The 15,683-nt window shown below is 38.7% G+C and overlaps 1 protein-coding gene across 2 annotated transcripts in view; it reads right to left on the bottom strand.

The window, feature by feature from the left end:
- The window catches only part of plum, a 121,523-nt gene extending 106,179 nt beyond the window's left edge, over nucleotides 1–15,344 (bottom strand). The window contains exon 1 of one of the 2 annotated variants that reach the window (XM_065220912.1): nucleotides 13,903–15,344. In XM_065220912.1, coding sequence (XP_065076984.1) covers nucleotides 13,903–13,981 — 79 coding nt within the window. In that variant the 5' untranslated portion in view covers nucleotides 13,982–15,344. The remainder of the gene's footprint in view (nucleotides 1–13,902) is intronic. The other variant, XM_065220913.1, reaches the window with a different exon arrangement.
- Nucleotides 15,345–15,683: the final 339 nt, after the last annotated feature.

Here is a 15,683-nt window from a genome sequence, read left to right on the forward strand (position 1 = left end):
ATTGATCTAGATCAAAAAAAATATGTCAATTGTTCATATTTTCATGAAGGCCTATCGAAAGAAATTATATAGAATCAAATAAAAAATTTGGACATACGAGAGTTAATATAAAATGACCGGTATGGAGGACCATGGTGATTAGAAATTCAGAAGTAAATAGACATGTTACAAAAGGATTGGGAAGGGTATCCATTCAGTTTATATGTTTTTTATCGATTTTTTTTTCAAAAGTGGTTCATTTTGGTTTCAGTTAAGCTAATTTTATTAAGAAAAATAATGGTGTCTTAAAAATACTACTTTCACTCTTAGTCTTTTATAACACTAGCATTATCCTTACTACTTAATCGTCATCTTCATCAAAGATCAACAAATCTTGCACTTCCTTTGGGAAATCACTTTTCGGTTTCGGCTTGTTGTGTCGGAAACTGGATACAACTGGATCTGATGCAACCAACAATCCATGAAAGATGTCAATTATTGTCCGTTCACGGGATCCTTTCCAAGAATGGCTTTCACGCATTCGACGAATCTCCTTGTTCATGCTTTCTTGGGCCTCTTCAGAGAGCATACCGATTGGAATTGAAGATTGGTCGATAATTTCACTTCCATGAATCAGTAATTTATGAACTGTTGTTGGCATGTGATACCAACTATACAGTTTTACGTAGTGGTGAGCTGTTTCCGTCGCGTATGACTTGAATTTTGAAACATCAATGCTCTCACCACTAGAAATCGCTGTTAGTAAAGTCCGAAATCGCAGTATCAAATCCAAATCAATTCCTGTAATCTCCGAAGATACTTGTGCATTGGCGAAGAATCGTCTAGCCGTATTACCATTGTTGCTGGTGCCAAATCCTGAACGCGGTTTGTCGATGTGTAAACCCAGTCTATTGAAGAATTCATCTTGTATGCGCTTTTTGGCACGGTTGAATTGTTCGATATGAGAAGTTTTCACCCATTTGCAGAAACTGAGCCGATAAGCGATATGCAACAGGCACTCAAAACATCTTATCCAGCAATGTAGACTGCTTAGACCCAGATCTAAGAATTGAGTAACAGGCTTTTTCAACATTTTGTCAATTTCGTTGAATTCCGCTGACGTTGATTTACACAAGTAGCATCTTTGGGCGGATGTTGTGTGTGTTACGGCATTGATGGTTTTACCATCTACCATACTCATGATAAGCTCGAATGTGACACTGAATTCTGTGTCGTTAATTGTTAAAACAAACGGGTGCAACTTTGCGATTTCGGTATTCATCCGATCATATTCTTGACGGGTTGTGTCACTAGTTTCCTTAGCTAATTGCATTGAAACTGGTCGACAGTATCGGGTTGACGATGGATAACAGTTTTCCCAAATTACATTTACCCCTTCAACCAATTTCAATGGAACAAGAGATGTCAAGATAACATTAGCGTCTGAGCTACCAGCTTTTTCAAATTTTTGATTGTACTCAGTTAAAGTTGTACCATCCATTCCCCATTTTAGGATAAGACGTAAATCTTTATGACTCCAATTCATATAGTCTGACTCTACAAGATTGATTAATCTTGATGTAGTGTGGTTCAGAAGCTCTTGCAATTCAATTTCGCAATGTACTTCTGAAGAATTGAAATATTGGTTCGAAGGATAACACTTCTTTTTAGCGGCAGTGATTTTGTCATACGATGGGTAGATGTTTTTCGCTGGTTCTCTCACGATATTATAGCTACGCTTTGATAACTTTGCATCGATAAAAATAGCTAATGCTTGTTCATCAGACAACGTTTGTGAAGTGACACCAGTCTTCAGAATGTTTGCAATGTCCCTCTGACCTTCAGACCGCAAAACGACTTCCGTAGCAAACCGCAACTCACCTATGAAAAGTATGAAATAGATATCTTCAAATATTAATATAATGATGGTGGAGTAAAATGAACCTACTAGAGCTACATGTTCGCCGCAAATCTTCAGTTTTGCGACGCTTGACTCGGTTGCAGTTATCGTCAAACTCCTTTGAAGGACGACCACCTTTATTTCTACCTTCCTCTGATGTTGATGAGCTAGGTCCAGAAAGCACAAGAAAATCTTCGAGCCATTCAGCGTTTGCTTTTAAGAAGCGTTCCTTCATCCGTTTTGCGTTGTTCCATCGACGCAAGAACTCTCGATAGAAGATTGAAATATGTTCCTTACATTCTTCATCAATATTTCCAGCATATGTTGCAATGTAGTTAGTAATTGCAGTACGCTTTTCTTCCGAATCCGGTATAGCATAGACCGCTTCCAGTATGTTTTTTCTTTTTAAGAACATTTCTAATTTAATAAAAAACAATCATTAAATGTAAATAATACATTTTTTCAATATAAGATCAATTACCTTTTGGTTTAGAACACATTTTACGACTGCTTGTTTTACTATTTTTTTTTTCAATTCCTGCCGGATAAAGTTCACCGGAAACTTCCAGTATCAAAGTCAACACATTTAAACTTTTTAAACTACTCTGGTATTCGGTTGACGTTTGAACAAGCTTCTAGGAACATCCGCATTTTACATAAGAGCAGCACAGTACTTTCTTATGAAATATTTCAGTGTCATACTGAATACCCGAGTAAAACATCTGAAAGAATGTAAATTTTAGTTTATATTGAATATGGAAACAAAGTCCAAATATCGTGTAACGCGAAACATTTAATTTGGTATGGGACGATCCACAAATGACGTAGCATTTTAGAGGGGAGGGGGTTTCAGAAGTTGTGACCAGCCGTGTATTAGGTATGGAAAAATACGCTACGAGGGGGGAGGGGGGACCTAAAATTGATCAAAAATATGCAACGTCATTTGTGTATCTTCCCTATGGAAACTGAAATGTTTCCCTTTACGTAATGTTTAAACGGCCCCTATATTTGATTATTTAAATTATTACCGGATTCGATGACAAGATAAAATGAACTTAAAAATATCATGTGTTGAAATAACTCAATAAATTATCAGTCATTAAATTTATTCTGATCCGAAAGATTATTTCGCACTTTAGGGGGATTAGTTTGCATTTTTATGGTTGTTGACTTCAAAAATGAACTCAGCACCCAAAAATTAACATAATATGTCATTTTCAGCCAGTTTCATTGACATTTTAGGTTTCGTCCGACTTTTGTTCGCAGTGCCGCCACTGTGCAACGGCAGGAATCTGGTCTGCAATAACAGCGAGCGCACCACGAAAGTCCCCCGGCTGCGATGGTATTCCGAGATCGTTCTACCACCGCATGGACGTCATCCACCGAGAGTTGGATATGTTGCTGAATGACGCACTCAGCGGTAATCTTCCTCCAGCGTTTATCGAAGGCATCATCGTGCTGTTTAAGAAGAGAGGCGGTGCCGACTACAAGCTCTTCTCGCGCATCCGCAGAACCAGGCTCGAGCAAGTGATGAGAAAGCACCACGTCTTGAGTGACTGGAAGAAATGGTCGAACTCAGAGCGCAATATCTTTCAAGCCACTCTTGCTCTCAAGGAGCGTGTAGCAAATCTTCGCCACCATCGCCGTGCCGGGAAGCTAATCAGCTTTGATATCTCGATCACGCATTCGATCGGGTCCGGCACTCTTTTTTCTTCGAGACCATGCGCTCGCTCGGCTTCAACCAGGATCTCATCGCTCTACTCTCGCGAATTGCTAGCTGTTGATCAATGGGCATCTTTCTCGTCCGTTCGAAATCCAACGCTCTTTACGGCAAGGGAACCCACTCAACTTGGTCTATACAAGGTGTGGAATTGTAGGCCTGAATGTATTGGAGCACTTCGTTTTCCACTCGGCTTTCATTCCGCTTTGCTCAATTCGTTTCTTTCGTTCACTCAATCACCCTTGTAGTGACGTCATATAGTTTGTCTCAATCGGCGCTAGCATAGGAAATTTAGGAATGGACTGCCACAAAATGCTGCGTTTATTGCTTATTGAAGTATCACACTGTATACCATGAAAAAGCAGCCTATTTGTGAGTTTTTGCCTGTTTCCAAGTAAGGAGTTATCAAAAAAAAAAAAACGAATCGGCTGCTGACATTTCCCGGCGACTTCAGAAAAGAATACAATCAAGCAAAATCATCATGCAAAAAAGCTAGGATTTGTTTTACTTCTTATTTCGCAAAATTGCTTTGGAGTGTTATGACGTAGTCAACATCGTCTCCCGCAAAGTTTACATTTTTCCCTCTACCAACACATACGTCAGGGCTAGATCTCCACACTTTGTATAGACCAGGTGGGACCCACTATACATGCTGACTACTTCCACCGTTAGGAGTTTCTCAGGAGAGGGACTGTCACCCGTGTCTCAATGATGAAGCTGGCGCGCAGCAAGGCATATGGAGGCATGAAGCTGCAATTACCAGCGTTGAAATGTAAGTCACTTGCAATCAACCGACACCTACAAGAGATCGAATCGCTTCGTTTTTAAAGATCCCTTCTTTTGCACGATAATCCCCTCCCAGCCATCTCAATAGATCTTCCCGACCTTAGATAAGTCCTATTAAACTTATCCCAAACTTTCCATCAAATCCAATAATACCCCTCAACCAATCAAATCTACCAGAAAACCATGCTACATTTTTTTTTAATTTCAAGGACACCATTTTGAAACTGTTACATGATCCAAAATGGCCGAATTTTAGCAAAAATGTGAATCATTGTCCATAACAAACAATTATGCAAAGTTTCATGCAAATCGGAGAAGGTCGAGTTTTTCCGATTCGTCATTTGATGTGGAACTACTCTATGGTCGATAATGTTTGGAGGACAATTCAGGAGGGTTTCCAAAACCGGTCTCTAATCGAATAAAAAGAAGCATTTTTACACTCTAAAGGGCTGAACACAATGCCAGCGGCATAGCGACAAAGCAATGTACTAAAATCATGCATTCCTACCCACAATTAATAAGCGCAAAATCTAGTTAGTTTTCCTCTTCTGCATGCTGTACGTAAACAAACCACGTAAGCGGGGTTATTTTGACTGCAGTTTTGAGTTTGAGTTACTGATTTTCGTATGGTTTTGCTGGTAAGTATTAACAATTATTTATAATAGAATCAAGGTAAACAATGTTACTTCCCGAGTAGCACACTTGTCACAAATCAATTGTAGAAACTCATATACGACTTATTTCAGTCATAAACAAGTTGCTGTAACTTATTGTGATGAAATTGTGCTACTCGGGTTTACTATCTTAATTATTTCAGCCATCGTGAATCAGTCTGGTTCTGTTTAGTCGGACCTCGAAACACAGCAATAAGTATTAGATCAAAATAATTTGTTCAATCAGATTGAGTCCAATTCTGGTGTCCGGGAAGGAGAACACGATCCTCAGTTGAGTATACTTTTTGCGGGCAAGCTTGTTGATCGACGGGAACTGCGTGGAATCACCAAAGTACCATGAACCGTGCGAAAATATCGAGAGCTTCGGAGAAGAGTTATGAATATCAGGAAAACTGTGGGAGCTTAAAGAAAGTTCCGTTAATTTTAGGAAAGTCTAGAGAACTCTAATTTATTGAGAAGTTTAAAGAACTTCTGGGGGGTAAAGATATTTTTAGGGAAGTTTCTACTATGGGGAAAGTTCAAAGATCTTCAAGAGAATATTCAGGCAACTTCGTACATTTCAGTAGAGTAGTTCTGAGGAGAACTTTAAAGTACTTCTGAGGAGAAGTCCAAAGGAATTCTGAGGAGAACTTCAGAGTAGTTTTAAGGAAAGTTCAAAGTTATTCTGAGGAGAACTTCAAAGTAATTCCGAGAAAAATTTCAGCGTAGTTCTGAGGAGAACTTCACAGTATTTCTGTGGAGAGTTCCAAAGTAAGTCTGAGAAGAACTTCAGGGTAGTTCTGATGAGACCTTCAGAGTAGTTCTGATTAGACCTTCAGAGTAGTTCTGAAGAGAATTTCCGAGAACTCTAGAGAAGTTTCATTGACCTCAGGAAAATTTCGGAAAATTTATGAAAGTCCCCGGGAGCACCCGGAACATGTCTGGTCAGCGTGGTCTGAATACTTAATATGGCCACCAACGTTCTTAATTTTGTTTTTTGATTTTAATGTAGTTTGATGTGTCATATGAGGATGTTGGTTCAAGTTTCACTTCTCCGGAGGTATCCGGAACATGTCCGGATCTGACCAACGTGGTCCTGAGTACTTAATACGGCCACCAATGATATTATTTTTGAATTCTGATGTAGTTTTATGTGTCACACGAGCGTGTTGGTTCAAGAAGAATGTGATAGCCTACTTTGGCCAATACCTTATTTGATAAAACGCTTGTGTTTGCGTCGAATTGTTTTGTGTGTGCAGTTTATCGCGCATTTTGCACCGCTTTATAAAATATTTGCGCAGTAACATTTTCGCACAGACATTTGACTCTGTCCAGTATGTCCTTAAAAGCAACTAACATCTACTTCTGCCAAACTAGGTGTCTTCAGCTGGGAACATATTTTGCTTGAGATTATTATTTTATCTGATCAAAATTGCGATTCATAGACCAAAACATAGGTCGCATTTGCATTTGTTCGCCTGCTGTTGTGTGTCTTCCAAAATGGTACAAAACAATGTCAAAACAGTTTCAAGTGGATCATTACTTAGATGTAGGTACGTGCGAAGACAACCTTATTCAAAAACACGGCGCCATAGGCACAATAAACGAAACAAAACCCCGTCCGTCTTTGTTTATCTGTTTTTTTTTAGTTATGACAATTCCAAAAAATACACGACCACCCAAACGGAAACCCTTCCAATTGCTTTAAAGTAAAATAAAATCCTTAAATATGATAACGATTAGTCGTTAAGCGTTAACAGATGATACCGAGGCGTGGGCCGAAAGCTGAAAGAAAGCGAGCCTTTTCCGCTGCCTGGTTTTGGGCTTGGGTTCGACTTGATGAGTGTGCACCAGCGGGAAATGGAGCCATACCATTCGACTTAGTCAGTCAGCATGCAGGCCGCCCACTCGGTCCCTTTCACCTTTAAGGGAACGGAGTGTAATAAAAGCCAATAAATCTATGTGAAGCCACTTCATATTGAGATGCGATTGAAGTCTCGTCGAGCGTACCCTGACCTGGTACCACCTTCCTCTCAGCAAGCTCTTTCCAAGTGGGCCGCATGACGCGGACAAACGGACGGATGCTAATGAAAATATACCCATTTTATATGTTTACAACAATAATACGCACGACGACGGTGGCGAGCACGTGGTAACACAGTTGTTCAACGATTGAGGTGCGATGTTGTCGGGTGATAAGTATCGAAGCTATTTATGCGATGAATCTGATGAAAGTGCTTCGTATTTCATCATTCACTTTATCATTACCTCAGGAGACCGGAGGCATCAATTAGACCGGTATGTACGACATAAACATCGGGCTTGATAGACGCATAATGGTGCCTTTTTCCGCGGAAGTGTGTGAGGGTTGCTCCGGTAAGTTGCGTATAGTAAACTAATGTTCTCCGCTTGGGCAATGTGCTGCACACCTACGTACGTCACATTTGAAAAAAAGCTTGACCCACTTATTTTCATCAGGCTTAACTTTGTAGCCGTTGGGTTTCCTGTTAGAAGAGTCGAACATAGTGTGCCCCTATGAGTGGGTGGTGAAAAAAGGGCCTGTGGTAGCAGTTTCGAAAGCTTTTTATTTTTCTCTCTCGAGCTTAACCAATCGACCTGGGCGACTGTTGGTAATTATTCAAGGCTTAAGATTTGGAATCGTTGGCGGCGTGGGTATCAATCATGTTGGCCGTCGTTTGACTTAACGAGAGGAAAGGCCTAACATATGGTCCACAAAGGTGCAGACATGTGGCAGTAGAAGAAGGTGGTTGCATTTTGAAATGTGACGTTGATCCGTCACCTCAAAATATGTATTGTTGAAATTTATATCGGTCATGGGCCTGAGCACTAGTGGAGGTATGCTTCAAGAAGCCCAATAGACTATCTGAATGTTTGGTTGACATCGGACTCAATTAGCATAGCATTTAATGATATGTATTCCTTTTTACAGTTTAACATTTTCATAAGTAAACCAAACTGTTTGTAGAAATGTGCAACGAGACCGCCAACTGTGCCGCCATGGCTGCTAATTTAGATTAGAGTTGGAACTATTTTTGGAAATCTGAGTTCGGAGGGAGTCAAAAATATATCCGATTCCTACTAGTTGAATTTCCATAAAGAAAGAAATTTGTTTTACCCTTCCTACAAAGAAGGATATACATACCGCTTGGAAAATCGACTTTCAATCCGTGGTCATAAAGGCTGACTAAAAGTAAATTGGTACGCCCCTCGCGCGCCGCTAGCACGCCTCTAATGCTGAGCATCGAAAATCTTTGACAGTGGTTTGTTTACACTTCTATAGAGAACAACTGGTGCAAAGTTGATCAAAGTAGTCGACCGCGTTCAGAAATAACGTCAAATGGATATTGTGCACAAACACCTAGAAAATCCGGAGTGGTCCGGTTCCAAGCTGGCTAAATTGCTGAAGATGCCGAAATCAAGAGTTAGTCGAGTGCTCAAAACCTACAAGGAAACCCTGAGTGTGGAAAGAAATCAGCGGACTTACGAAAAAACTGGAACCAGGGATCTGTGCAGCAAGACGTTACAGCCAAACCCGGCAAAGCTGCGACTTCGATGAAGCGGCGGGGCAGTCAAGGACATCCAGCAAATGCGGGCAAAATTGAAGAAACGCGCTGATTCCGTGTCCGTTTCCACTGTGCGGGCGCTGATGGGCTCCATCAAGAGGAAGGTTCGAATTTCGTTCGAACTGGAGAAATGTAACCATCTAATGCTGTAACTGTGAAGTTTTAATAAAAGTACTGTAAAGCAATTAATGGACTTTTTAAACTTATTGAAGCACGAATTACAGGGGTTTTTGTGCGTACGAATTTACTTTTAGTCGGCACATTTCGACAAAATTTAAACATTTGTGACAAAATAAAGTAGGGTTACGAACGACTTCGCTTTAGGGGCTATTCATAAGCTACGTAGACCGATTCTGAGAAGTTTTAGACCACCTACTTCCCCCCATGTAGACAACCGTCCATTACAAATTTAAGGAAATTTGTATGGTCCGTACACACTCGCTAACTCCCTAAATTGTCTATATGGTTTATGAACAGCCCCTTTGTGCATACTCTAACGATGATGAAATGTGCGGATTAAAGAACCGCCCGGTATTCGGTGCATTACGGTAACTCGATATCAAGTTAGTGGACATCGTGTTGACTGTATTTAAAAAAAATCTTAAATCGTTCAAAGAATAGACCAAAATGGACATAAACAGTCAAAATAAGAACCTGAAAATAGCATAAAACCCCCAATACTACTGAAACACGTTAAAAATTGAGGATTGTTTGAAAATAAATACCAATCGCAACAAATCTAATTTTGATTATTTTTGGGTAAGGTGATTTTCCTTGTGAATTTTTCTAATTCAGCCCGTGTTTTTTTTTTAATTAGAAGAGCGGAGCAACGGGGAAGCGTCTAGAATGAGTTTTTAAAAAAGCGCCTTGTAGTTTATTTTTTAGAAGCTTTCTCTTTAGTCTTCTTTTAGAAGCTTGCCCATCGCTCCGTTCCTCTGCCTAAAAACACGGATAGGCCAATAAATCCGACTAGGTACGCAATAAAAGAGCATATTTTCAAGGAGCATTTAATCGTTTTAATAGGGTAGAGCACTACTTCGTCGTAATCGCCCATTTACGTTATATCGATCAGAAAAGATATCAATGATTTAACCGTGCACAAATCAATAATAGCGTTCCGATGCGCTAGTTCATTAGCTACAACATAAATCCTGTTAGAGCGCATTGTATGAATATTTATGCTCACTGTTCTCAAAACAAAAGAAGCGCTCCTAGCGAATCCCCTTTTTCTACGTAGAACGAATTTAGAATCAAGAAGCAGTATTAGATTTCAAACACTACCTAAAATTATTTTCTACCAGTTGCTTTAAGAAAATCCATGTTTCGTTAAAAATTTGGAACCGTGCAGCCGAATTTATTCCGGTAGGTTCCTGGGTCAGGAGGAGTAAAAATCATGCTACCTTCATTTTATTGCTGTTTTACCAGCTAGTAACATGAAGTTTCCAAGCAAAAACCGGTGTGCCCATTAATCCATACTCAGCAAAGAACGTGCACGATAAATGGGTTTGGCCCAAAACTATTTCATTTTTAGGGTTTTCCGAAGACAACATATCAAGAAGACTGGCAACTCTTCCATTTTCTCATACGACCGCTATGAGTTAGGAACAATCGCGTCATCTGCTACTCAAAGGTAAACGCTTCGAACGAATTTGATAGCAAGGATTACAACCTCAGAATAAAGGTTTGTGTATTTGTTCCTATTTCTATGCGATGCTTCCACCTTCAACCAAGTGCAGCGCTACTGTATCTGTCGCTAGGATTCCGGCAAAGTTTCCAGTCTTGTTGGTATGATGTCTTCGCTATAATTCACTGTTCGGTACATGGTCAGTTGTGAGTTCATACCTGATGGTAGATTTTTTTAAGCAAGCACAATTGTTGAGAAAACTGGGTTTACATCAACAACAGTACGAATTTTTATGGAAATTTTGATTCCTTGATCAGCCAAGTTGGATTTTGGCTCCGTCCTTTGAAAAGCGAGCGTGGATTTTATAGAATAGACATTTGTGAGTTCATACGTGATGGTAGATTTTTCGGAGCCAGGTTGGATTTCGGTTCTATCGTTTGAAATTTGTGCTTGGACTTTATAGAATGGAACTTGCTTAATCCATGCGTGAAGGACGAACATTTACATAGAAATTTGATTTTTCTGTTCTGCCGAACTGAATTTCAGCTCATACCTTTGAAAAAAGGCTTGTATTTTATAGAATGAACCTTGCTGAATCCATACGTGAAGGTTGAACCGGGTTTTGAATTTCGAAAAGTATATTTTTTTTTTATAAATTTGGGTTTCCTTTTCAGCTAAGTTTGATATTGATACCGTCCTTTGAAAGTTATGCTTGGATTTTATAGAATGGACCTTGCTGAATTTGATTAAAATTACGTTTGAACGTAATGATTATTTTTTCAAGCATACACAAAGCCAGGTTTAAATTGACAAAAGCACGTATTTTTATCAAGATTGATTTTGGCTCCTTCCTTTGAATATTAGGCTTGAATTTTGTTGAATAGACCTTCCTAAATCCATACGTTTAGTTAGATTTTTGAAGCACGCACAATTGTTGAGGAAACAGAATTTAAATTCACAAAGTAGGTATTTTCATATCAATTTGGGTTTCCTGTTCTGCCATGTACTGCCTAATACAAAAACTTATGCGTGAAATGTCTTGTTGATAACCCGAGCGTTACATATAATAAAGTCAACATTTGTGGCTTCTGTTATGCATTTGTGTTAAAAACCACGGCTTCAAAGAAGTATAAGGCTAAAGCGAAGAATAATAAGTAATGTAAACGTTCGAAATATACGGTTTAGATGTGATGTAGAACGAATTTTGAATATATTTTATTTTTATATTATATTGCAGTATTGAAATCTTGCGTAAAGTAATTTATGAAAACTTTCGTTTCCAGCTATTTTATTTAATGGGACACCGGGAATTCATTAAAAATAAACACAAATTAATAATGAAAGATACCATTAACCAAGGTTTTGTCAAAAAATCGAGTGACATAATAAAATACCAAACGGAAGAGTATGGTTTCTCACTGCACACTGAACAATCTCAAACAAGCACTACACGCTCAAAGCAAAACACGCTATTTTGCTACGCCTGTTTTTATTTATTTTCAATGGCACAAATTTGCATGACAAGAAGAACAAGCTATAAAATAAATTCCGTGTGTGCTATCTGCTTCTCCCTCTCAGCTAGGCCTTACCATAGAGGTAACTCTAAGACTAGAAGGTCCCTAAGAAACGTGCTCAACTTTTTGGCTCTGCTCTGGTACTCTCTTCGGTCCCAAGCTAATCGATGCACCCCTCGAAACATAGGAAAATCCACGAACCCCTCATTTTATCTGTCAAACTTTCATAGCGAATCAAAACAATCATAATGCTGTACTAGAATTTCGACTATAATGGGGTACGTTAAACGATTTTCTTGTGACCAATAGGCTAGTCAAGTAGTGAGCCAATTTAAAATCGTTAGTTTCCACCGGTTGGCCTTACTGCTTGAGGCAGGGCCAATAATTTGTTTTGAATTTATTCGACGTTGCGAAAAGGCTTGGCGAAGGGCGTACTGATGACAAGCACAACAGCTTAACAAAAAGGGCCTATCCATTGAAAGATTCACAAAAAGGCTTATTAATTTATGAAATTAAATTAATATTGATTTTCACATATTTTTGAAAGCTTTTCGCATATTTTAGATGTTGTATACTGAGATACAGTTACTATTGTTATTGTGAACTATATAAATGCCTAAAAAACTTCAATTTTCTTAAATATGAATTGAATAGTGGCGAAAAAATTTAAAATTCATTTTCTAGTTTGTTTACGTTTTGGACATAGGCCCATTTCAAATGTTACTCTAGACATCATCAAAACATGAGTGGTAATTGGTACATGTGACTGCATTTAGTTTTTCAATTTTGTGTTGCTGCATAAAAGTGTGTTTTCTATTTTCCCTAACGAATGATGAGAAAAACAAAAACCAAATACAATGTTGGGCTTTTCCTGCGATTTTTTAACCATTGCCTTAAATGAGCGGAAATTGGTACTCTGATGGTACCGCAAAAGTTCACTCATGACATTAGCACACAAAACGATTGTCAAGAAGAGAAAACTAAAAGTTTTCGGTGTCCCGTGTAACATTAGTTGTGATTAGAGATCATATTTCGGTTTGTTAGATAAATTGATAAAGGAAGTTTGCTTTAAAACATATGTATATCCTTGCATTGCATAATTTCGATTTAATCGATTTTTAAAGAAAATATGCCGTAATTTAAGATTGATTGAGTGTGAAAGCCAGATTCTACAACGCGACATTTATAATCATTTAGATATAGTACCCGTATTGGAAATTAACCTCCTGACGTATTGCCAAAAAGTGCATTGACCTAGGGAGCTTTCGATTGAAAATCAATTTAATTTGGATACTGATCTGGACCTACAAACAAATTGTCATTCCTTTTTTTCTATTTATGTAAAACTAAATCCTGCAGTGCTTTGTCACAAAAGAAAGAAAATTGCACGTTTCATTTGTGATAAGATTATAGTAGCATTGATGGAGAGACATCTTAAAATGCTCGACTTAGCGTATACGCTGAATAGATAATCACGCTCTTCTCTAGCAGAATTGTATAAATCTATCCCATTGGAATAGGTTTTACACAACTACATCCGCAATATTGTGTATATCATTATTGCTCTCCTTTGCTTTCAGTTTCCTTGTTCCACATTCTGTCCGACACCGAAATGATCTCTCCCTGCCTGGTGGTGGATAACAAACAACACTATACCTTAATACATATATAGAGTCATTTCTCTAACACACTGTGTGGCGCATTCGCTCTACATATATCCTTCAACCTCGCTCTCGCACGTTTTGTACGCCATTTTGATTGTTTTGACAAGGAAAACACGGATGAAAACAAATAGAATTTGTATTTTTTTTACAACAGGGAAGAGGGAAAAGCATAACATGAGCTTAACATGAACCTGGACAAAGAGACTCCAATAGAGCTTCAAGTAGCTACAGAGAAGCAGTTCTTGTTTTACACTTCTGTCACCACATTGCATCACTGCCACCACGACCACCACCACCATCATTACTTTGGTTGGTATTATGCTGTTGACCTTAAACTTCAAATACACTCTAATACGCGAGGCTTTTTTCCCTCCGGGTAACATCCGACGAAGGATCGATACAGAGCAGTGCCGCACCGAGGCAGGATATGTGCTATGAGTAAGGATAAAAAAAGAGGAAATTTTGGCTCGTTCCTTACCTGGTAGTATTGCGAATCCATTCAGCAAGAGTAATCCTATCGCAAACACAAGGCAGAATCGAAATAATAACAGCGCCATAAAAATGTTTGACCATTTGGAATTTCTCTACCAGAAGATTTGGTGGCGATGTTTTCCGCGTTCGCGACAGGCTTGGCTCATTGGAGAGAAAGTGATGGTATTCTACTATTGATCTTTGTTTCTTCTTTATCACTTATCTAGGCGAAAGCAGAGAATCACTTTTTTCGATTCGTTTTGCTAATTATCATCATCATTGTTGCTTGGATTACACTTTGCACTCACTGGAGGTGATATTGCCTAATTTGAATTCCTTCCTTCTCTAATTATTATTCACTTATTTCCCGACAAGTGCTTGCATGTACGAATACCATAAATAGCGATTCTTCGAAACACACGAAAACTTTTTCCCTGCTTGTTTCTTCTTACATATGAATCATTTCATCACTGCTAGTGCTGTTGCTTTTCTTCGTTTTATCCCAATGCTAGCAGCTCAGAATATTTACTCCGTGAAAATGATTTCTTCTTTATACAACATCATGCCAGGCGAAAAGGTAAACGCAAACACCCGGTATGCTCTACACAAACACTAAATACAATTTTTGCTTGCTAGTTGCTTATCTCAACTTCGCTTGCTATATTTATTTATATACATACAATACAAATTAGACCACTTCTGCAGACTATTTCTATCAATTTAAATTTCAAACACTTGTACGATACACTGCGATGTTTGTTCTGCTTCTTTTCCAAAGCGCTACTAAATGTGTATTATCGTCATCCAACAACTACACAACTTCCACAGCTTCTCCTAGAGTGGAAGATGCGCGCATCTATGTTATGAAATTCCTTTTTTTCTTTTATTAGTTTCTCGATTCCGAAAGGTATATTCCAGAGACCAATACAATGGTATCAAACCACCATCTAGATTTGCACGCAAAAATCCATATCCAATCCTTTCTGGCTCCTCTCTTCGCCTTAATTTGCACACTTCCCAGCAATCCGCTAAGGGATCCGAAAATATCGATTTTATGTTTACACACCGCTATTGCGATACTATTATTTTGGATTTCTTCGCGTTCACTATATCCCGGAATGCTGCAACTAAACTTTTATACAAAAAACTATTTTGTGATAGAATTTAATAGTTCTTTTCTCTCCTTTTTTGTATCCATCCATTATGTTATTTATCCCGGGAGTACTCCAGTAGGTACCATTCATAAATGCGTAAATTACGTCTCAACACTAAGGCGACCGACCGAAAACTGAAGATCGGGTTTTGCGGTGTGTTAGTTCTCGCGAATAACCGCGGCATGACCATGTCTTGGTGTGGTAGCATCGATGCTCTCATGCGAATAAACACGGCGCCGCTTAAAACAGGTAAAGTAACGCCGCACCATTTACGTAGATAGTTGTACCCATCAGAGCATAGATGGTGCTGTGTTGTTTTGGCGTGATGGACATCGATGTCAGATGTTTGTATACGATTAAAATTGGAACTCCCTTTGTAACATTACATCAATGGACGGACTGCTTTCACAGGAATCAACACCGTGCTTAATCTTTGGAGGACTGCCAGTAAGCGGGAGTCTGATAAATAAATGTGGAGAATTAATTATAGGCATGCCTTTGTATATCGGATGTTAGAGAAAAATGATACAGGGATCATAAAATTAAGAAATAAAAATAATCGTTCCTATTCTATCTCGCAGCACACATTTCCATCTGTTCTACTATTGCGTTTAATTTTGAATGGCGCTTATAT

Source organism: Ochlerotatus camptorhynchus, unplaced genomic scaffold (genome assembly GCF_037179485.1).
Source record: "Ochlerotatus camptorhynchus isolate MF236.1 unplaced genomic scaffold, CSIRO-AGI_Acam_v1.1 ptg000136l, whole genome shotgun sequence".
NCBI classification, from domain to species: domain Eukaryota; kingdom Metazoa; phylum Arthropoda; class Insecta; order Diptera; family Culicidae; genus Ochlerotatus; species Ochlerotatus camptorhynchus.